This window comes from Mastigoproctus giganteus, chromosome 14 (genome assembly GCF_048544385.1).
Source record: "Mastigoproctus giganteus isolate SK-2022 chromosome 14, ASM4854438v1, whole genome shotgun sequence".
Lineage (NCBI taxonomy): Eukaryota > Metazoa > Arthropoda > Arachnida > Uropygi > Thelyphonidae > Mastigoproctus > Mastigoproctus giganteus.
This window is the reverse complement of record NC_143588.1, coordinates 70,112,597-70,135,557: the sequence shown is the minus strand read 5'-3', so window position 1 is coordinate 70,135,557 and position 22,961 is coordinate 70,112,597. Positions and strand designations below refer to the sequence as shown.

Genomic DNA, 22,961 nt, shown 5'->3' with positions numbered 1-22,961 from the left:
TTAATTTAAATTAAATTTAAATTAATTAATTAATTAATTGTTAAATTAAAATTAAAATAATATTAAAATCAATGTTAAGCTTATTAATATGGAATGAAAAATATTTTATCCAAGAATTTAATATAAGAATTCATGGAAAGAGCTGAAATTCATCCCTAACTCTTATTGTATTCAAAATATTAGAAGCATCTACTGTTCCATCAAACAATTATAGAACTTTCAGAACAATTATTTTAACAATCCCATAAACTCCAGGCATCCTGCATGAGTATATCTGAGGTTACCATACAAAGCTGAAGTCAACTTTCCAGTTTACTCACTTAAGATAAGTCAATACAAACTGCAATAAGAATTTTAAAATTAATTTTGGCCATGTAAGACAAAACAATAGCTCCATAACTGGTAAGATGGTGGATGTCTCTATTAATATATATTGCAAAATATTTGCAGTTTTAGTATGGGTTCTTGATTCAATAACCACAGATTAAATTTTATTGAAATTACACAGTAGAGCATCCTAAAAATTGTGTAAAGATGTAGAACATCTGAAATGAACACCATACCAAAACTGCATTCTATAATTAAATTGTTTTGTGTTGCTGTTTACACTCTCTTATTCCATTAGTGTTTTGCATTCTTGCACAGAAATTTGCTCACATCTAGGTAATTCTTAAGAAAAGTGACAATCCCCCCCTCCAATTATCATTCTATTCACTTATTTCACTTTAATTCATTCCAAAGTAATGGAGAAATTCATCCACCACCAACTCTTATGCTATATTGTAGCCTTCTGTCTGATTAATGATGCCCTACATGGATTCCATTAATCCTGATCCTCTGGTGATCTAGGCAATCTTCTGGTGATCAGTTTGTTAATCAGCTATAGAAAAATTCCATGGGAAAGTCTGGAGAAACTTAAAATGCTGAATCATATTTGATTTAAAGAGTTTCTATAAAGCAAGCTTTCATCTTATGAATCCACCTTCTGAATTATTATTATTTTTTTTTTTTTTTTTGCATTTGGGTAGCTAGTTTCCTCTCTGGCCACTTATTGTATATGATGGAAGATGGCACTCTGCCTTCTAACTTCTAAGCTAATGAATATCCACCAACAGTTCCTTAAATGCTGATCTCCAGTTAATTATAAAATTTGAGGAATAAAATTGCCATTTTTCCAAAATATCCATGAATTCTTTTAATTTTTTTTCTTGGCTAAAATTTTATGACATCACAATTTTTTGTTTTAAGTCTTTTGGCTGTTTACAGAATCAAACATACTGCTACATAAAAGTTTAATCATTACTTTAATAAAGGTATATTTTATTAAATGTATTATTGATCAACTTGTCTGTGATACTTGGAATCAAACTGAATTTCAGCATTCTGTAGGTAGTGGGGGGGGGGTTACTTATAAAAGTAAAAAATAAAGTTTCACTTTAACATTCTGTGGTTAATTCACATAAAAATTTTCAGTTATCCTTTTCTTCTGTAAAGAAGAAAAGGACAACATGCTCAAGCAGTTTTTTGCAATTGCTTAGGTATGAGTGTTGCCTGCTTAAGGATAACCTATTTGAGTGGAGGAGGTGAAATTTGAGTGTTTATTGGTAAAGATGTGATCCATAGTTGCATTTTTTTTTTTTTAAATGTACAAAAAAGCACAATAAATGTCTTGAGTTGCCTACTTAATTGAAATCTGGCATTGGGAAATGTGTAAAAATCACCCGATAAGAGTGTTTGGATTCACTGATTGACAGCTTCACTGTTCTACCAAGTTAAAATTATTTTCCTACTAACCTAAAAGAAGCATGAATTTCGTAATTTTGCCCTGCAAATTCTGACTCCTCCCCTGAAAAATTCCCACCCCAATCACCTGTAAGGGCTCAGACAGTAAATTATGTACACAGAAGCTGCTAGCAAGAAAGGTGGGATACTATGCTGTTTCCCTTTGCCTTGGATATATCTATTAAGAATGTTTTGTGGAAGCCAGCATCCTGTGGAGATCTGTCATAATTCTCTCTATCTCTGTATTACAAACCTATCTTCAGCAGCACTACAACAAAGTCATTCTCTGCTGATCAAGGATCTGACTGTACTATACTTATGAGATGAGGTTTGTTTAGTACTTTAATATGTCAGCTGGCCTGTGCAGAGTGGACCAGTCCTGATAAAAAAATACATCCAAAAATGGCAGGGCCATTCACTTTCATCTTTGACATGAACAAAATAAAGAATTTTGGCTAGTGAGTTTGCATGCATAAATACCAATATAATGCACATTAACTGGAATAGGATTCACCACATTCATCATATAATTGAGTTTGTTGTACTTAGAAGAGAGGGATGTTAGTGTCTCGCTGATTTTCAGGCCACTTTTGGATCGTAGATCAGTATGTTATTTTTAATGTCCCATGATGAATGAGGAGAGCTGTGCCATGAATCTGGTTTTGCATTGTGTAGTATAAAAAATGAATGTGGAGATCCGCTGAGAAAGGTAACTGATGCTTCCGAAAGCTACAGCTACTGGATTTTACCCAGTTTAATTTTAGTGCTTTTTAATTTACATATTTTAATCTTCTGTGGCAATTGCTTTACATATATAGTGTTTTTTATACTTATTTTACTATTATATATTCATGTTAAAGTTTTTTTTTACTGGAATTCTGTATACATATTTATAGGCTCCGTATTACTAATTTCTGCCTTCAAGGCTTTTTTAATAACAGTCACATAAAATACTTAGACGTATTACAGAACATTTTTACTGTTGGATTGTAATGAGATCCTGCCAAACCAATATGTAATATGGAAAAATAAAAGAAAATAAAGCAAATGTATGTATATCAAAGGATACAGTTTCACTGCTATCAGTTTCTGAGGAGCTGTTTTCTGAAGAATCAAAGGAATACTGCTTATATCTAGAAAATAGAAAATACATATTTCTCAATATTTATAATTCTATAACACTTAAGATACTACTTTCTGTTATGATTTACTATGAAAATTTAATTACAGAATTTAATTATTTTTGTAGTATAAATCCTTAATGTCACTAAACTGAAGATAATTGGGTAAAATGCACTAAGTTCCACTTAAGAGCTTATCTACTACTTTTCTTTCAGCATGGCATATACCCTAGTCAGAAAACCTTAGGATCAGAAGTCCTTGGGCATAAAAAGAAACTTAAATTGGGGATACATATGCAAACAGTAATCCCTAAGTCCACTCAAATAAGATTTCTCCACTCTGGCATCTACCACAGCTGTGGTAGATGCCAAAGTGGAGAAAGATTTTTTTTTTAGTTGACTCCTGTGTGTTTGGGTATAATGTAGCATTATTTACTTTTTTGTGCCAAGTTTGACTTTTTAAATCAAGTACTGCTTACCCCCACCCATATGTATTCATACTATTAATTTTTATTGTCATTTATATAATGCATCAGCATCTAAGACTATATTACATTGTATATGTTATGCTTATAAATTGAGTGCTCATGGGCTGATTTGTATGTTGTGTAAAACATGCAAATCAGCCAATGAAAAAAATATCAGAATAATGACTGGAGGAGGACTATTCTGCCTCTGACTGAGAATGGCTAACTGCAGCCCTGGCTGAAGAGGCTACTAAGAATTTCTTCAGTCTGACAGATCTGAACCCAAACCTTTTCAGACAAGTAATAAGTGGTCAGGCCACTATACTGAAACATACTCATGCACTATAAATTTGGTTAGAATTGGATTATAAATACAAGAATTCTAAGTGGATAATGGTTGTTTTTATTTCAAATATTTATATACCTGTTGTGCATTTAAATCTGTATGCTGCTATGAATATTGCACAACCTATTGTTAAATGAGTTGTGCAATATTTTGCCATTACAATGAACTTGTGAGACTTTTTCACCTGACGGCTGTCCTTGGGCATAAAAAGAAACTTAAATTAGGGAAACATATGCAAACAGTTATTCCTACGTCCCTCACTTTTTTGGGAACTGGCTAAAAATCAATCATGTGAATTAGCAACCCATCTATTCCTTTTATGAAGTAACAAAATAAATTAAATTCAGTTGTTAATGCCTATTTTTTTTTGAAGTGCTAATGAAATCATACAAAAGACCTTGTACTAAAAACCTATTGTGTGCACTGCTTAATATTATGAAGAAATAAAGTAAAGGAAGCACTTAAAAGTTAAAAAGAATGGTTTCTTTTTCTTTCACTTTTTATTGACCATGATATCAACTAAAGAATGATTTTTTTTTTAATAAAAAGTTTTTGTACCACACTTAACTCTCCTTTCAAAACTTAAGGGCTGCTTACCCTAAAGGTTAGCATATTATTATTTTAGATTAATACAATAATTCTCCAAAACACCCATCAGCCTTACATGTAAGGCTGATGGTGTCATAAGGACAGCATTACAAAAGTTTACCGAAGAAGTAGTACAGGAAGTACCATGAAACTTATGTGAATAATCGGTAATACTTGAAGCAATTAAAGGCAGATTACACTCTAAGCAGGTTTAAGTGTTCATTATTTCATCAATTTCCAGCTCTGGAATATTTGGATATAAACATTTTAAGAACAAAAAGTAATAAAAAGTCTTAATATAAATTTTAATAATATGATTTATTAAAGTGCCACTTAACTTTTTAGAATGTGATTGAAAACAAAGAACCACAATGTAATACTAATGGAAATGACAAACACCCGCCATGCTACAGCCAGTCTCTAAAACATGTATTATGAGATGCCATTAGCTGACTCTGGCCATTATAGCACTCGTGTTATTTCCAGACAAAGTACTGATGATAGTCTTGTAGTCATAGTATTGAAATATTCATAGTCCATATTATTGAAATATTATGCAGAATGTTCAGTTGTGAACATTCTGCATAATATTTAACATTAATATACAAATACATTTTGTAATACTTACTGTTAATTTTTGGTGCAAATGTTTTTTTTTTCTTTTTTTTTTTTTTTTAACAGGTAGGTATATATTTATTTCTATATATTGTGATCAACCAAAATATGCTTTGTGAGTGACCATCTGCCAGGGGTTGGTAAATGGTAATTTCCTATTCTTGTAAATTTGTCAACACCCAAATTATTCATACTTCTGTATTATCTATGCTCAATACTATAAAATATCCTCAATTAAAAAAATAAATAAATAAAACAAAATTAAATTAAAAAACAGACGGTTCCAGTTAACTAGTAAAAGTTAAACTTTGACTGCATTCAATGTGTGAATCTATAGTTATAAATTAAACAGAAAAACCGCATTTGCTTTATAATTGTAAACACAGAAGAAAACCTACTTGTACAATTGTTGATATTCAGCTATTTCGGCTTTCAACCTGTCTACTTCAAGGCGTTCTGTATTAATTTTTCTTCTTAGCTCATCTCCAAGTAGCAAGAGTTCTTCCTGATGTAGGAGTAACATTCTTTCCTCATGTAGCAACGTTAATAATTCTTCATCATCATCTTCTTCAGTAGTCTTTTCATATTGTTCAATTTGTTCTACTGTAAATACAAACACATCCATGATGTATGGGTGCATATATGCACATGCACACTGCAGACTTAACAGTGTACCATGATTATATGTCATAACTTCAGGAAGAAAATCCTAAGGTCATTCTGAGTGAAAATCATTAGCAATATGTGTCTGTTCTGAATGGGTATGGAGCTATAAGTATTTTAAACATGTAGTATTTATGCACACAGAAGGCATGGACATTCATGCTAGTCAGTCCACAAACAGGTTGTGCTGTGTTATAGTGACTGAACATGCCATTTATGTTTTCCAACAAAGAATAAGTGGTATGAATTTTGTGCACAGGTTTTGAAATGGTAATGTCAATGCTGCCATTGAAGAATAGCAGATCCCAGATAAATGAACTTTTATTAAAATTCACCAAGTTAAAAAATGGCTCACTGTGATTTTCTTATGATATTCCAATGTGTCACTGACATCTGAACATAAAATATGATGGGTGTGGGTGAGGAAGAAAACATGGTTAAACTATGTAAATTGTACAATGTACTCAACAATGTAATGTAATCTTTTTCTAAATAAAATATATTTTTTTCAATATAAAATTCCTTCAAGTGAAGGTAAATTTCAAATAGCCATAGCTCGGCAACTGTTGAGATTCAGGCTCACGTTTATATAACATTTTTCACTCGAACTGACCTCAGAAATCACTTCCTGAAATTATGACAAACTTGTGAAAAGCGTTGTATATAAAAATAGTTTCTAAATTACACCAAAAAAAATTATAGGGGCAGTTATATATGCCAAAACAAGTAAAAATGTTATAAACACATGTCCAATTCTAAATGGTTGCAGAGCTATGGCGATTTGAATTTTAAAAATTGGCCACGAACTTTTCAATGTAAATTTTTTTACATTCAAAACTGCACAGCCATTTTTTCGATATTCAAACAGCCACAAATCTGTAACCATTCGGGAGTGGACGTGTTCTTATATAAATACACAAAACTTCCTGGAATTTTTTTAGCTAAAGAAACACTATACCCATATGATAAATAAATTTAGTTTACATTGTCCATCTCATCTAACTTCAGAATTTCCAGAAGTTGCTAATTGGCAACCATATCACTGCATCAGCATGGAATTGTATCCATCTGCCAAGCATTTTCCATTCAGAAAGTTTACAGCTATCAAAAAAAAAAAAAAAAAAAAAAAAAATTTGGTACTTGCCCACATATTTGAAAATGCATATCATTTTAATTTAATAACATTTAAAATTTTTGCAATACTGTTCTCTGTATTTAAAATGTAAATATAGTTTAGTTCAGGTGGTAGATGACTTTCATCAACCGGTGAAATACCACCACTTTGCTTATTGGAGGCTTGAAGTGGTGAAACCCATGTTTAGTCTCTAGAGCAAAGTTTCCGGCATCCCCTCCCCCCCATACTTCTCCAACCCATGCACGGTACTAAGTACCATAGGTTTTGATACCTTTCGTGTTTGGGGTTTTCATAAAAAAAAAAAAAAAAAAAAAGTTAAAAATAACATATTTTAGTATGGTTAAAAACATCTGAACACCCTGTGTTGTAACATATGTAATAAAAGCAAAAATACCAAATTTGTTTCACTTTTGAACAATATACTGTCTTTAAGAATTATTTTTTGAGGGTACTGTTTTTAACTATTTTGATTTAAGTTGTATAAAAAAAAAAGGTATTAAATAAATTCTAGGGAATTAGTAGACACTGTAAATAATATTTGTTATAAACGAGTGGTTCACAAACAGTATAAAAAGTTATAAACATCTGGTTATTCTTTACTGAAATTGGTTAGCCCTGAAAAGAGCCTTTTCTTAGATTTGCAGGTGCTTATTTCATAAAGAGAAAAGAATAATTAAAATGCACTCATTTTTACAGAATGCTGTTAAAACTGCTATTAAAATTATATTTTAATAGCAATTTTAACTGCATTCTGTAAAAATGACCCAATAATTATGTACAAATCTCTCATATGCTGCACATACCGAACCCATCTATGAGGCATCATGTGATTTAAAGTTTCTTGTCATACAGCACTTAGGTTTGATTTATAGTAAACCCCATTTCTACCAACATTTTTTTCCCCAACGTGACTTTGCCTGAGACCAATGGAATCCAAAAGGATTGAGGTCACCAGAGTATGGTAGCAACCTTAGAACTAAAGCCATGCTCCTCTAAAATTTCACCTGTAATGTTTCATAGCAAGTTTATTTTCCTGCACAAGACTTAACAGTTCTGTTTTCAATGCATCTGGTGGATAAGAAATGTTATTTTGATAGAACGATAATTTAAAATCAGTACTTTTTCCAGTAGTTGTTGTAGTCCTGTTTATTTGGTACAAATGATAGGGTGCATTGTCCAATTAGGTTTCTTTTTGCAATATTAGGCAATAACTAGTTTTTAACTCATCGCTGAAAATTCTTAGCATTCATTGAATTGTGATAATCATCAACCTTTGTTTTTGAGCAAAATATCAGACTTACACCTGGAATCCAACCATTTTTATTACTAGCATGCAGAACAATAAACCATATATCATCATTGCTACTTACACTTTTGAAATGGCAGTTCCTGCATTCACCTTGTAAATTCCTTGGTTTTGGATACATAAATATCCACGTTTCATCTAAGTAATAACTGTATGATAATTCTGTGATGAAAGATTGTTTCATTTCTTGCAGATATCTTCTGTCAACTGCTATATCTGCACATTCAGCTAAAACTTCATAATTATTGTGCTTCCACCATTCAAATGCAAGATTATACATGATAGCATACAAATGCTTGGCTACAATGAATTCTCTCTCTCTCTCTCTCTCTCTCTCTCTCTCTCTCTCTCTCTCTCTCTCTCTCTCTCTCTCTCTCTCTCTCTCTCTCTCTCTCTCTCTGTCTGTCTGTCTGTCTGTCTGTCTGTCTGTCTGTCTGTCGTCTTTAATCAACTGAAATAAATTGTCTAATGATACATAATGGTTATTAGTGTATTTGTTATAAATCAAAAATCTTAAACAATTGTTACTAAAATTGCCCATTCCAGTAATACTTGTGCATCTTTTGGGTCTTTTTTCCCTAGTGTTGCACCGATGTACTCTTTAATAAGTTATTTATTATTATTTAATATCCACACATACATGATTTATCAATGTATCAGTCCTTTCTCTTTTGGTCAAGTATCAGAGAATATATAGAGATTTCTCTGCTACTCAACGATGTTCAGGAACACAACTGCCATTGATATCAGTATCTCCCAAAGGCAATCAGCCATATGCATGTAGCAGAAACTGGACATCTATGTGATAGAGAGTAAGGAGTTTGTAACAGACAGGTTATTAATTAATGAGAGGTTCTGGGGATACTGACTCAGATGTGGGAATAAAATTCCATGGCAGGACAGATTTCAGATTTGGATACAGTAGACTTTTCTTTTGCGAAAAATAAGACTGGACTGAGTTTTAAAAGGATTGAAGTTAAGTTTTCCTCACTCCACTGGAGAATTACCTAGATATTGGCATTTAAAGAATTGGTAGTGTATATTTGAGACTTGGAATCTGTTTATTCAGACCAGGGTTTCTTAAACTGGAAGGTAAAATGTACAGAATTTTGTGAAACACCAGTATTAGTTGAGAAGTTAGAGACAGAGAACAACCTACCATATTACCAGACACAGCTATACACAGAGAGAGAGAGAGAGGGGGGGGGGGGTATCTATTCCAAAAAAATCAAACCATAAGATGGAAGCTTGTTTTGAAAACTTTTATGTTATATGCTAAGCATGATCAATAACTTTAGAAATATCAAAAGCAACAGCTTAGCTTTGATTTCACCAAATTTTTTTAATCGATTTTTTTCAAAGATAGCATGAGCCAAGGCTTTTGGAAGGAATTGAGTTAAGCACAATGGGATAACAATGAAATATATATATGGATGTGATATAAGAAAATTCCCCCAATGGTATTCTCCACCTTGTTGCAGTGGGGGGGATTTGCGTGTCCCGATGACCCGGAGAGCTAAGTTGGCGGTAACTTAGCTACTGGTAGGGCCTCCCAAGCTGGACAGGTCAAAGGGTAGGGGCCACACTAAGAGAGATACCATGCCCTCCAGGTTGGGGGTTGCTGTAACGGGCTAGCTCCTCGTTCAGTGTAAAAAATACACAAATGCTAAATGACCTACAAGTGAAAATGAAAATGGACTGCACTTTCGAAAACGACTCGGCAAATGGAAAAGGACCATGATTTTGGGATGCTGGAATATTCAAGGCCTTTCAACTAAAAGAAACTTTCTTTTGGATGAACTGCAAAAATTCAAGTTAGACATCGTTGTGTTATCAGAGACAAAGAAAAAGGGATGTGGAGAGGAAATAATGGGAGAATACTACAATTTTTGGAGTAGAGCTGATAAGAGTGAAAGAGCAAGAGCAGGAGTTTCTATTGCTGTTAAAAAGAAATTGAGACACAACATCAAAAACTGGCAATTTATTAATGAAAGAATGATCTCATTGGAACTGAAAATGTACAGGAGAGAAATATGTATTTTGGGAATATATGCCCCCACTAATGACACCGCTGATACCATGAAGGATGAATTTTGGGAGGATCTGAGAGAATTAATAGAAAAAAATTCCTAAGAACAAAGAGATATTTCTAATGGGAGATTTCAATGCAAGAGTAGGAACTGAACAAAATAGCCAAGTTATTGGAAGATTTGGAGAGAAAGAGAGGAATGACAACGGAGATAGACTATGCAATCTTTGTGAATTTTGACTTGAGAAAAAAACAACACATTTTTCCAACACAAGGATATCCATAAATATACTTGGTCACAGGAGACAAGACAAATTAGATCAGTTATAGATTACATTATTTCAAAACATTCAGGGACATATGTATTGAAAGATGTCAGAGTTTATAGAGGAGCTGAATGTACATCTGACCATTTTCTTGTTAAAACAACACTGAGGTGGAACTGGATTAAGAAAATATGTGTGGACAACCAACAATGCAGGGAAGGAGAAATGCTACAAGTGGATCAATTTAACATTGACCTACTCCAGGACGACAGCATTAGAAACAACTTCACCCAAAGACTGGATGCTGCAATTAACATAGAGATAAAAGATAATACTGAAGAAATCTACGAATATTTAAAAAATACTGTTAAAAAAATAGCTCATGAATTCCTAGGCGAAAAGAAGAGCCAAGGACCAAAAAAAGACCTGGATTACAGAGAAAGTAAGAGCTGCTGTAGAGGAAAAGAAACTTGCATATCAGAAATGGCTGGGTGATAGGAATGATGCATATAGGAACATTTATGTTGAAAAAAAGAAAATAGCCAATCGGTTGGTAGTAGAAGCGAAAAATGAAGAATGGGAAAGGAAATGCGCAACTATTAATAGCAAATTGGGCTTCAAGTAATCAGCGGAATCTTGGAAGGTCCTTAAAGACTTGAGAAAACAGAATAAACACAATGCTGGTTTGCGATTAATACCTTTGAAAGACTGGATGGACTACTATGAAGGACTTTTAAAAGAAGACCGGGAAGAGTTCAAGACGATGGAGGATTTTGGTATAGAAGGCTCGGGCTTAAAAGTTTCTGTTAGGGAAGTGGAACTCCTGCTAAAGGAAGGAAGGAATGGCAAATCACCTTGACCTGCAGGAGTTTACATGGAACTTCTGAAATATGGAGGAAGAGGAGTGGCTGTTCTGATACAAAAACTGTTAAATAGTATACTGAGAGGAGAAGAAATACCAAAAGAAATGATAACAGGATATATTATATCAATTTATAAGAAGGGCGATCGGAAAAGCTATCAAATTACAGAGGAATATGCATCCTGAACACGCTATTAAAGATGCTTGGAAAATGGATCAGGAACCATTTAGAAGCCCGAATCGAGGTATCAGAAGAACAAAGTGGTTTTTCAGCTGGGAGGTCATATATAGATCATATCTCAACAGTACAACAGATCCTTGAAAAATGCCAATCAAAAGGAAAAAAAATCTTTATGATTTTCATTGACCTTGAAAAGGCATATGACAGTGTTCCAAGAAAACTCTTACGGGAAGTACTGAAAGAGGGAAATATTGATGGACAACTGATTAACATTATTAAGGCAATTTACAGGAATAATAGATGCAGAATTAAAGTGGGATCGGCTTTATCACCTGAATTCCACACTTCAAAAGGCTTATTACAAGGTTGTTGCATGTCACCAACACTTTTCAAAATTTATATCGACATCTGCCTAAGATCCTGGTCAAAAAAATGTAATAAAATGGGATTGCCAATTAATAAGAACACCTATATTCACAATTTACTTTTTGCAGATGATCAGGTGGTGATAGCACAAGACTTAGAAGATGCAAAGTATGCATGTCGTCAATTGTTTGAGGAATATAAACAATGGGGTCTAAAAATCAATTTTAGCAAGACTGAAATGTCTTCAGGGCCAGGACACGTTCTAAATATTGCAGGTTTTAAAATCAAACAAGTCGATAAATTCAAATATTTGGGATCAACCTTACAAAGTGATGGATCATCCCAAGCAGAGAGCAATAAGAGAATTACAGACGGCAGAAAGGCTATTGGCATATTAAACTCTGTTCTGTGGAGCAAAAATATCCTAAATAAAACAAAGAAACTTATATTTCAAACGATTGTACAAAGTCTTCTATTGTATGGAGCGGAAACGTGGACATTGAATAGGCAAGCAGAAAACAAATTGCTCTCCACAGAAATGGATTTTTGGAGACGTTCAGCAGGAACTTCTAGAAGAGACAGAAAACAGAATGATGTCATAAGGGAAAAAAATGGAAGTGAAAAAGACTATTATTGACACCATCAAAGAAAAGCGTCTAACATGGTATGGACATGTAAAACGGATGCAAGAAAACAGATATCCAAAGGCTATCCTGGAATGGATACCTCCTGGAAGAAGGAGAAGAGGAAGACCTAGGACGACATGGATGGATGGAGTACGGGAGTGCATGACAGCCCGAGGCTTAACCGACCAAGACACCTTGAACCACACTTTATGGCGGGAAAAAATTCGTAACAAGAAATAACTTGTAGGCTGAGGAAACCCATTTTAAATGGAAACACTCCTCTTGAAGAAGAACATAAGAAAAGCTGGTATAAGAAAACAAGTCAAGAACTGGGCCTATATGTACTCAGTATATTGAATATGAAAAAGAAAAAAAAAAAAAAAAAATTGAAGTAGCATTCTTTTTAAGAGTACAAAACTCCCCGACTTACGTAAGGGTTGCGTTCCATGGAACGCTATGTAAGTCAGGTCAGGGAATTTCCTCCATGCTTGTGCAGCACGCGCAACTGTACTTGCTGAATTGATTGAATCAAAAAAGAAATGTTCGATGAACATGTAAATAGAATTATTTATTGTATTTATTCAATTTTTTATCTCATGCGCAGAAAAAATTACAAAGCGTGTAATTTAAAAAAATTATAAAATTACAAAAAGACAGGAGACAGGCATGACATCAGTAAGATACCTCTCGAGCATCGCTGCCAGATTTGATGTCTTCAGCTGATAAGTACGCTGCTGCAGAGGTTGAAGGCTGTGGAGATTTAGAAGGGGTCGGCTGGTCAACCTTGCGAAAGAACATATTAGTGAATGACTGGACAGTGGTTTTTTTTTTTTTCATCGTAGATTTCTTTGTAGCAAGCAAGCATATCATTCACCCCTCTGTTAACTTTTAAGAATTGTTCGCTGTCAGGATACATCTTCTCAAACCTCTCCATTGCCGATGCAATTTCACGAAATGCCATTGCCATCTCACTGGCAAGGAAGTGTCTCGGCTGCTCATTTGGTTCATCTTGAGCTTTGTCAGCATTTTCTTCTTTCACTATTGCTGCCTGTAAGTCACTATGTTATTTGTTAGATAATTCCTTCTCTTCTTCCTTTGTTAACTCCTCCACATCTTTGGCATCAACCTCCAACTGAAGTAGCTCTGCAACTTTTTAAAACTTATCTGTAACCTCTTAATATGATTCATCTTTTTCAAATCCTTGTAGCCTTTTATGTGCCGTGGGCATATTTTCTTCCATTCGCCATTTAAACAACTTTTAGTAATTTTTGCCCAGGCCATATTAATGTTTAAGATGGCGTGGTAAATATTGTAAGATTTCCAAATCTCTCAAATTAAAATTTTTCTCTTCGTCTACTGCAGACAATGCCTGAGCAAATGCTGTGCGTAAATAGTATGCTTTTAAATTCGAAATAACACCTTGATCCATAGGTTGGATGAGTGAAGTTGTGTTTGGCAGTAGAAATTTGACTCTCACGTTCGAATTGAAATCATCTAGGTATGTGTAGGATGTCTAGGAACATTATCTAATAGAAGCAAAATCGTGAAAGGAACGTCTTTACAATATTTTTCAACCTTTGGAATGAAGCAGCATTTAAACCAATCCTCAAAGAGAGATACTGTTATCCATGCTCTCTGATTTGACTGGAAATGCACGGGTAGGGTGGCTTTATCGATGCCTTTAAATGCACAAGGATTTTCAGAATGGTACACAAGTGGTTTTAATCTGTAATCTCCACTGCATTAGTCCCAAGCAAGAGTGTGGCCCTATCTTTTGACGCCTTGAAACCTGGCATTGTAGTTTTCTTTTTGGCAATGTACAGCAGTGTCTTCAACGTTAAAAATTTGCTGCGTTGAATAGCCTTCATCAATATTTTTTTTCCAACATATCACAATTTCTCTGCGGCTGGCAAAATTGGCACTGGCTACTTCACCGCATACTTTTAACGTTGTGGAAACCAGCGTGATGCTTGAACATATTAAACCACCCGTTGCTTGCCACAAACTTGGGTTGGGGTTCACTGTACTTATCTTTAATATCTTTATAAATACTTGTTGCTTTTGCTTGAATGGTCATTAGACTCAGGGACACTCGCTTCTGAATCTGATTTTCCATCCATATTATTAACAGTTGTCCATCTTCGATATAGCACCTGAATGCTGTTTTGCAATCACTGTTAATCTTAAATGTGTTGATCCTTTGACATGTTCTTTTATACGCGCACTGTCCTTTAAAATAGTATTTACTATTGAAGCAGCGAGACCTAATTCCCTTGCAATAGATGACAAAGTTCGTCCTGCTTCGTACTTCTTAATCATTTCATCTTCATTTCTAAATGAATTTTGTTTCGTTTCCTGGCACTGCCACCACTTGCAGTTTTTGTTTGTCGCTTTCCCTTCATCACTGTAATACGTAAATAGGAATGAAGAGTAAGTTTCTGAAAATTTGTATTTTATAAATGATTGAAGATTGCAGGTGAAGGGGAACACATTTCAATGTAATAGCGTAAAAGCCCACATAATTGCACTTATCGGTATTATCGCAAATGCAATAAGATCGAGTTTACTATCAATTTATAATTAGATGCACGAACAGAAAAGCCCAATAAATCAGAAAGTGCAAATTGTTTTTATTGTTTTTTGGTGGTGACCTCCAGAATGTGCTTTAGAAAAAAATCACAAAGGCATTCAAAATATAACAGGAACATATGATAACGATGAAAGGGAAGTGCAATTTCCATTATAAATATGACCTTTTAGAGAGATAAATAACCTAGTAATATAGCGAAATTTTCAACTTCCAAGGCCTTGGAACAAATTTAAAAAAAAAAAAAAAAAAGTGTTATTGGGTTCACATTATGATATTTTCACGATACCCCCATTTATTCTACAGGATGCAGAATATGTTTCCAAGAATTTTTTAAAGTTTGCACTGGCTGGCAAAAACTTACATAAAGTCGAAATTCCATAAGTCGAGTATTACATAAATCGGGGAGTTCCTGTACACAATTTTAAAAAATTATGCACATTCTCTATACCTAAATATTGCTATGACTTTCTCAGAAGTTAAAAAAAAATCTGAGAAACATGCCCATGGCATTTAGACAAAGATAATTACTTATTACAATAACTATACTTTTTAGTGTTTTCATCAACAACGTGTGTCCAACAGACTCTTAAGGTCCTTAATTTCATGTTTTACTAGGTAGTACTGAGAACTTCAGTTGTACCAAGTTTTTTTATGGCAGGCTTGTAGTCATGTGTGACAGCTGCTGGACTAATACATAGTTATTAAACACAAAGTTTCATATTAAAGAAACTGTTTTTAAGTCTATTGCCTTTAATTGGTTTTTTTTTTTTAGCAATTGCAATGATCCTAATTCTGAAAATTAATTATCAAAACCAATACACGGAATAAAATCCACGAAATAAGTTCACTTTTAATCCTTTTATTTGTGAATTTGCCAAACGTGTATGGGTTCACAGTATTGAGGTTCTGCCATGGCTGGCTCTGTGGAACAAAATTTAAAAAGAAAATTATAAAAATGAAAACTTTGCACCCTAAATCTTTTTAGATATTCATTTATTCTTATTTTGTCCTGATTGCCCAAAATTAAAGTGAAATTACCGTTAAAAATCAAACCAATATATATTTAAAAATTTGTAAAAAAAATCATAAAAAAAAAAAAAAAAAACTCATGCATGTACCCAGTACACACGAAAGATGTTTTATTTTATGTGAAAACATCTTTGACGAAAATCAAAACCGTTTAAATTTTTAAAATCGAACAGCTAGAACCAAAGTTATAAACAATGTAACGTTTTATGCTCACGCCCACTACTTTGCCTAATTACCATTTGATTGTAGCCATTTGTTGAATAGTATGCCACAATCATACTTTCTGCAGTTACTACTGCAGGAAGTGTGATTGCAACAATACAAGTATTTGTCATATGACTGCAACAATACAAATATTTGTCAACAATTTATTTTTTCGTCTTGCATTTTCGTCTTCCATTGTTAAGTGCCACTATATAGATGTTTTCACATTAAAAACTCAGTTATTTTTTTAATAATAACAGCTTTTTTTAAAACCAAATTAAACAACAGAAGCTGACAATAATTGTCAGCTTCTGTTGTTTAATTTGGTTCATCTTAAAATCAAAGAAAGAAATCACAATTATTGTGATTTCTTTCTTTGATTTTAAGCTATTCTCATGCTTCTATATATTAAAACTGTGCCCACTATTAGATGGAAATACAAATAAGAAATGGCAGCATATACTGGAAGATTCCAAAACAGCATTATTTGAATAACAGATATATATATATATATATATATATATATATATATATATATATATATATATATATATATATATATATAAATAATGGCTTAAAAATTAAGATATAATAACATGAAATAAGAAAAATAAATAAATAAATATTAAGCTATCATTAGAGGCAGCAAAATGCACATCCTCCACACAAAGCCCAGATATATCCATAATTCAAAATAAAACAAAATAAAATAAAACATAAGCCAGTAGTATGGCAAAAACTGTAGAGCGAAAAGTAAAGAAATAAACCAACAGGAAGGGGAAAGTAAAGGTAATAAGACATAAACAGTAGCCGATAGTCCCCTATATAATTTAGCACTTTAAATCCAATTAATAAAACTGATATAAAATTTTAAAAAATGCCAATTATAATATAATTTAGCGGTACCCCCCTCGAAGGTACCAGTTCTGAAAAACATGAAATATCACCAAAAAGGGGTTAAAAGAACTACTAAGAGAAAAACAAAATATCAAAATAATAGACTGATCATTATGCCCCATATCGACAGAGGACCACGAGGCCAATAATGGTCATGGAATCGCTGCATTTCAATCGTTATACAAATCGTCACAAAGGCGAAATGATCGAAGAACCAAACCACCCATTCCTCCTCCGATCGATCCACAAATGCAGAGGATTTGCACAGCGGTGGTCCTCATGCAACGAGAAATATTGTTTTATTTTGAATTATCGGATATATATATATATATAACTACTTTAGAAAATGTAAATTTATGTACATCTCTGGGATAGGATAAAAATATCTTAACAATATACAAGTATTAGAACATGTAAAAACATTTCACACCTGGCATTGGTTCCCTGATTTGTAGCTGTTGATCGGATGGAATGTGTTCAGTAGTGGTATTAATTTGTGGCTCCTCCTCCTCTTCTTCTTCTTCTTCTATTTTCTCTTCAATCTTCTCCTCCTTGCTCTCTTGGCTCTCAGATGGATACTAAAAGTTATCACATACTCAAAATTTTTAAACTGGACTTGGAAATGAGATCTAATGGAGGTTTTATATTACATTAGCACTAGTAACTAAGCTGAACTAAAACATTTTGAACAATATATAGTATAGTGTCCAATTTGTATTATTAGAATGTAGCACCCAATGACTTGACTTAGAAAATAATTTAGTCTAACTAGATATTTGTGGTCCTATAATGTACACAGCAATTAATAATGAAAATATATATCAAAGAGTATAAACAATTAGTTTGGAATAAAAAAAAAAAAAAAAGAAGTAATTCTAGTACCCAAATGATCTGAGGGCACAACACCCTCATACAATGATCTGCTATACTCATTTGGATACAAATACTGCACGATGCAGAGAATTGAAAATGAATTTGCATACTTTAATAAAAGTAGTATCAAAGCTACTTTTGTTACCAGCTTTTAGTTTTTAGAGTAAATAGAATTTTTTTCGTTATCAATATGACCAACAGCAGGCAATATATGTCATCAGTATACTTCTGAAATGTTTTGTTTCAGAAGTACACAGCAGTTAATAATTATGTTTTTAGACTAAACTAAAGATAGGGATTAACTTTCCCATTGAGAAAAGAGTAGTTGATTAGTCAAAATTTAAATTTGGAAATCATAAAAAAAAAACCAAAATGGTAATATTTCCCAATTTTAACATCACATTAAAAATTTTGGCCCAGATATGTCAAAAAAAAAAAAAAAAAAAAAAACAACAAAGACCCTAAAAATAAGTGAGATATATATCCTGGTGCCTTTTTAGTTGAAATTCTCTGTACAGTGCCTATAAAGACATTCTCTATACCATTCAAATATAAATATTCAAATTACTATGATGCAAAATTTTATGTTATGTACGTATGTTACCATTTCAGCATGCCACATTTCTTATACTATTGTTACTATAATTATTTATAACAAATTGCAAATATCACAAATAATCACAGTCTGGGCATAATTTCCGTAATAGTTTTATGAAATTTCAGATATGTCAAAGTTCCATTATAAAGTAATAATGGAATACAAATGAATAAAGCATTATAAACCAATACTGTAATTATTAAGTAGTTGGTACTTTAAGTAAATAATTTTACTTTAATTTTTTTCGTGGATATACAGGGTGTTTCAGTTAAACGTTTCAGAACTTCTAAGAGGGGTAGGGTACATCCTGACAACTCGAAATCATATAGCAATGTGGGGTCGGAAATGCTTTCCTGAAGCGGTGTTGTACACAGAAGTCGTCGTGCGACGTCGTGCAGCACAGATTCGATTTTCGGTCAATGTATGGGCCGGTATTATGGGAGATCACCTCATCGGACCTTACCTGTTACCGTGTCGTCTAACCGGACCTATCTACTTGATGTTTCTGCAGCAAGTATTGCCACAACTTTTGAGAGATGAACAGATTTCTGCATGGACGCAACAGACAATGTGGTTCCAACACGATGGAGCCCCTGCCCATTATAGCGGAGATGTTCGTAACTACCTGGATGTCACATTTGGTCAACAGTGGATCAGACGTGGTGGTCCCGTGCGTTGGCCTGCTCGGTCACCCGACCTATCATGTCTTGATTTTTATTTCTGGGGTCATATGAAATCGCTAGTTTATGACACCCCTGTTGACAATGCTGAGGAGCTGGTTGCAAGAATCGCAGTAGCTGCCGAAGAAATTCGAAATTCGCCTGGAGTATTCCAGAATGTTCGGATGTCCATGCGTCGGAGATGTGAGGCGTGCATTGTAGCCCGTGGAAGAAACTTCGAACACTTACTTTAATCCATGTACCTTTTGCTTCTTTTCATGTATTATTAAAACGATTTCTCACTTACGGTATCTTTTCTTTATGGTGTTTCTGTGTACAACACCGCTTCAGGAAAGCATTTCCGACCCCACATTGCTATATGATTTCGAGTTGTCAGGATGTACCCTACCCCTCTTAGAAGTTCTGAAACGTTTAACTGAAACACCCTGTATATACAGGAACTCCCCGACTTACATAATACTGTACTTACGGTAATTCGACTTTACGTAAGTTTAGGCCGGCTTGTGCAAACTTAAAAGACACAGAAACGTATTTTGCGTCCTGTAGGAATAAATGGAGGTATCATGAAGATATCGTAATGTGAACCATAACACACTGTTTTTTTTGTAATTCGTTCCAAGTCCTTGGAAGTTGAAAATTTTCGCTATTTATCTCTCTAAAAGGTCATTTTTATAATGGAAATTGCACTACATTTTCATCGTTATCATATGTTCCCGTTATAAGAATCAATTTTGAATGTCTTTGTGATATTTTTCTAAAGCACGTTTCTGGAGGTCACGACCATAAAACAATAAAAACATTTTCACTGTTGTCCAGTTTATTGGGCTTTTCAGTTAGTGCATCTAATTATAAACGGGTAGTAAACTCTATCTTATTGCATTCATGATAATAATGATAACTGGAATTCTGTGGGTTTTTACGTTATGGTATTATGCTGAAATGTTTTCCCCTTCACTGAAATCTTCTATCCTATAAAAACAAATTTTCAGAAACTTCTCTTCATTCCTATTTACATATTACAATGATGAAGAGAAAGCAACTAATGAAAAGTGCAAGTGGTGGTAGTGCTAGGAAACGAAACAAAATTGATTTAGAAATGAAGATGAAAATGATTAAGTACGAAGCAAGACAAAGTTTGAATCTAATGCAAGGGAATTAGATCTCACTGCTTCAACAGTGAATACTATTTTAAAGGACAATGAGCATATAAAAGAACATGTTAAAGGATCAATGCATTTAAGATCAACAGTGATCACAAAACAGCGTTCAGGTGCTATATCGAAGATGGAACAGCTGTTAATAATATGGATAGAAAATCAGATTTAGAAGTGAGTGCCCCTGAGTCTAATGACCATTGAAGCAAAAGCAACATGTATTTATAAAGATATTAAGGATAAGTACAGTGAACTCCAACCCAAGTTCATGGCAAGCAATGGATGGTTTAATAGGTTCAAGCATCACGCTGGTTTCCAAAACATTAAAGTATGCGGTGAAGTTGCTAGTGCCAATTCTGCAACTGCAGAGAAATTTTGTGATATGTTGGAAAAAAAATTATCGATGAAGGCGGCTATTCAATGCCTATTCAAATTTTTAACATTGACAAGACTGCTCTGTATTGGAAAAAAATGCCGGATTGAATATACATTGCCAAAGAGGAAAATACAAGGCCAGGTTTCAAGGCGTCAAAAGATGGGACCACGCTCTTGCTTGGGGCTAATGCAGCGGGAGATTACAGATTAAAACCACTGCTTGTGTACCATTCTAAAAATCCTTGTGCATTTAAGGGCATCAATAAAGTCACCCTACCCATGCATTTCCGATCGAACCTGAGAGCATGAATAACAATATCTCTCTTTGAGGATTGGTTTAAATGCTTCATTCCTGTGGTTGAAAAATATTGTAAAGACAACAACGTTCCTTTCAAGATTTTGCTTCTATTAGATAATGCTCCTGGACATACTACACATCTAGATGATTTCGATTTGAACGCGAGAGACATTTCTACCGCTAAACACAACTTTACTCATCCAACCTATGGATCATGGTGTTATTTCAAATTTAAAAGCATGCTATCTATGCATATTTGCTCAGGCATTATCTGCAGTAGATGATGAAAAAAATTTTACGTTAAGGGACTTTTGGAAATCTTACAGTGTTTATCATGCCATCTTAAACATTAATAAGGCCTGGGCGGAAATTTTCTTTACATAGAAGAAAATATGCCCATGGCACGTGAAAGGCTTTGAAGAATTTGAAAAAGACGAATCATATGAAAAGGTTACAGATAAGATTGTACAGCTACTTCAGTTGGAGGTTGATGACAAAGATGTGGAGTTAACAGAGGAAGAAGAGAAGGAATTATCTAACAAAGAACTTACTGACTTGCAGGCAGCGATAGTGAAAGAAGAAAATGCTGACGAAGCTGAAGATGAGTAGCCAAGGTGCTTCATCACCAGAGAGATGGCAATGGCATTTCGGGAAATTGCATCGACAATGGCGAGGTTTGAGAAGATGGATCCTGAGAGCGAACGATTCTTAAAAGTTAACAGAGGGTGAATGATATGCTTGCTTGCTACAAAGAAATCTATGATGAAAAGAAAAAAGCCACCGTCCAGTCAGCCATTAATATGTTTCTTCGGAAGGTTGAGTGGCTGACCCCTTCTAAATCTCCACAGCCCTCAACCTCAGCAGTGGTGTACTTTTCAGCTGAAGACGTCGATTCTGGCAACGATGCTCAAGAGGTAAAACTTACTGACTTTATGCCTGTCTCCTCTCTTTTTTTTGTAATTTTATAATTTTGAAAATTTTTTAATTTGCACGCTTTTGTACTTTTTTCCTGCGCAAGATATAAAAAATTGAATAAATACAATAAATAATTCTATTCAGATGTTCGTTGAACATTTCTTTTTTTGATTCATTCAATTCAGTGAGCACAGTTGCGAGTGCTGCACAAGCATGGGGAAAATTCCGATTTATGTAAAATCCAACTTACGTAGTGATCCGTGGAACGCAGCCCCTACGTAAGTCGGAGAGTACCACTGTTTACACTTAAGAGTACACTTAAACCACTGTTTTATATAAAGTTTGAAATATAAATTTATACTTCCAGATTATTAAATATTGTACATTTATTTAAAAAAAAAATATATATATATATGATTTTGATTTTTTCTAAAATATAAGTAATATTCAGCAGGCGTACAGTTTTCCCATTATTCACTGCACAATATGTTTTAAAAACAAATTCAAATCTGAAAGACAGAGAATTGTATATATAAACTAGGTAGCAACAAACATTTAATACTCAATAATTATATAAAATGTAAGCAGATAAAAAAGCAGTAGATGTCATCTTTATGATGGTATCCACTGATTTTATGCATGTAGAAACCAATGACTGTTTACATCTTTAGCAAAGCATTGCAATCTGCTGCTCATGATATAACATTTATGGTAAAGACTGAATGTGGTAAAGGCTGATCTAATAATGTTATTATAAATTACATAATCAGATGTTGGTCTTCACTATGAATGCCACATCATAAGTAGTGTTGTCTCGATAATACCATTAGTGTACTTTGGTGAATTACTAAGAATTTTGTATCATATCATTAGCAGCAGCTGATTTCTGCATACACAAGCTTTATCACATCATCTGCTAATTTATCTACCTATGTTTGCATGATAAATTTTATTCTATTTTATTAAATTTTATTCTAATTTTATTTTATCATCAT

General features: G+C 33.6%; 1 protein-coding gene across 1 annotated transcript in view; it reads right to left on the bottom strand.

Annotated features, from left to right (window-relative positions):
- Rlip (Ral interacting protein) overlaps nucleotides 1-22,961 on the bottom strand; it is a 135,762-nt gene that overhangs the window by 5,380 nt on the left and 107,421 nt on the right. Inside the window, exons 11-13 of the mRNA XM_090388309.1 lie at nucleotides 17,504-17,651; nucleotides 5,318-5,522; nucleotides 2,852-2,915 (exon numbers count right to left, since the gene is read on the bottom strand). Coding sequence (XP_090244435.1) covers nucleotides 2,852-2,915; nucleotides 5,318-5,522; nucleotides 17,504-17,651 — 417 coding nt within the window. The remainder of the gene's footprint in view (nucleotides 1-2,851; nucleotides 2,916-5,317; nucleotides 5,523-17,503; nucleotides 17,652-22,961) is intronic.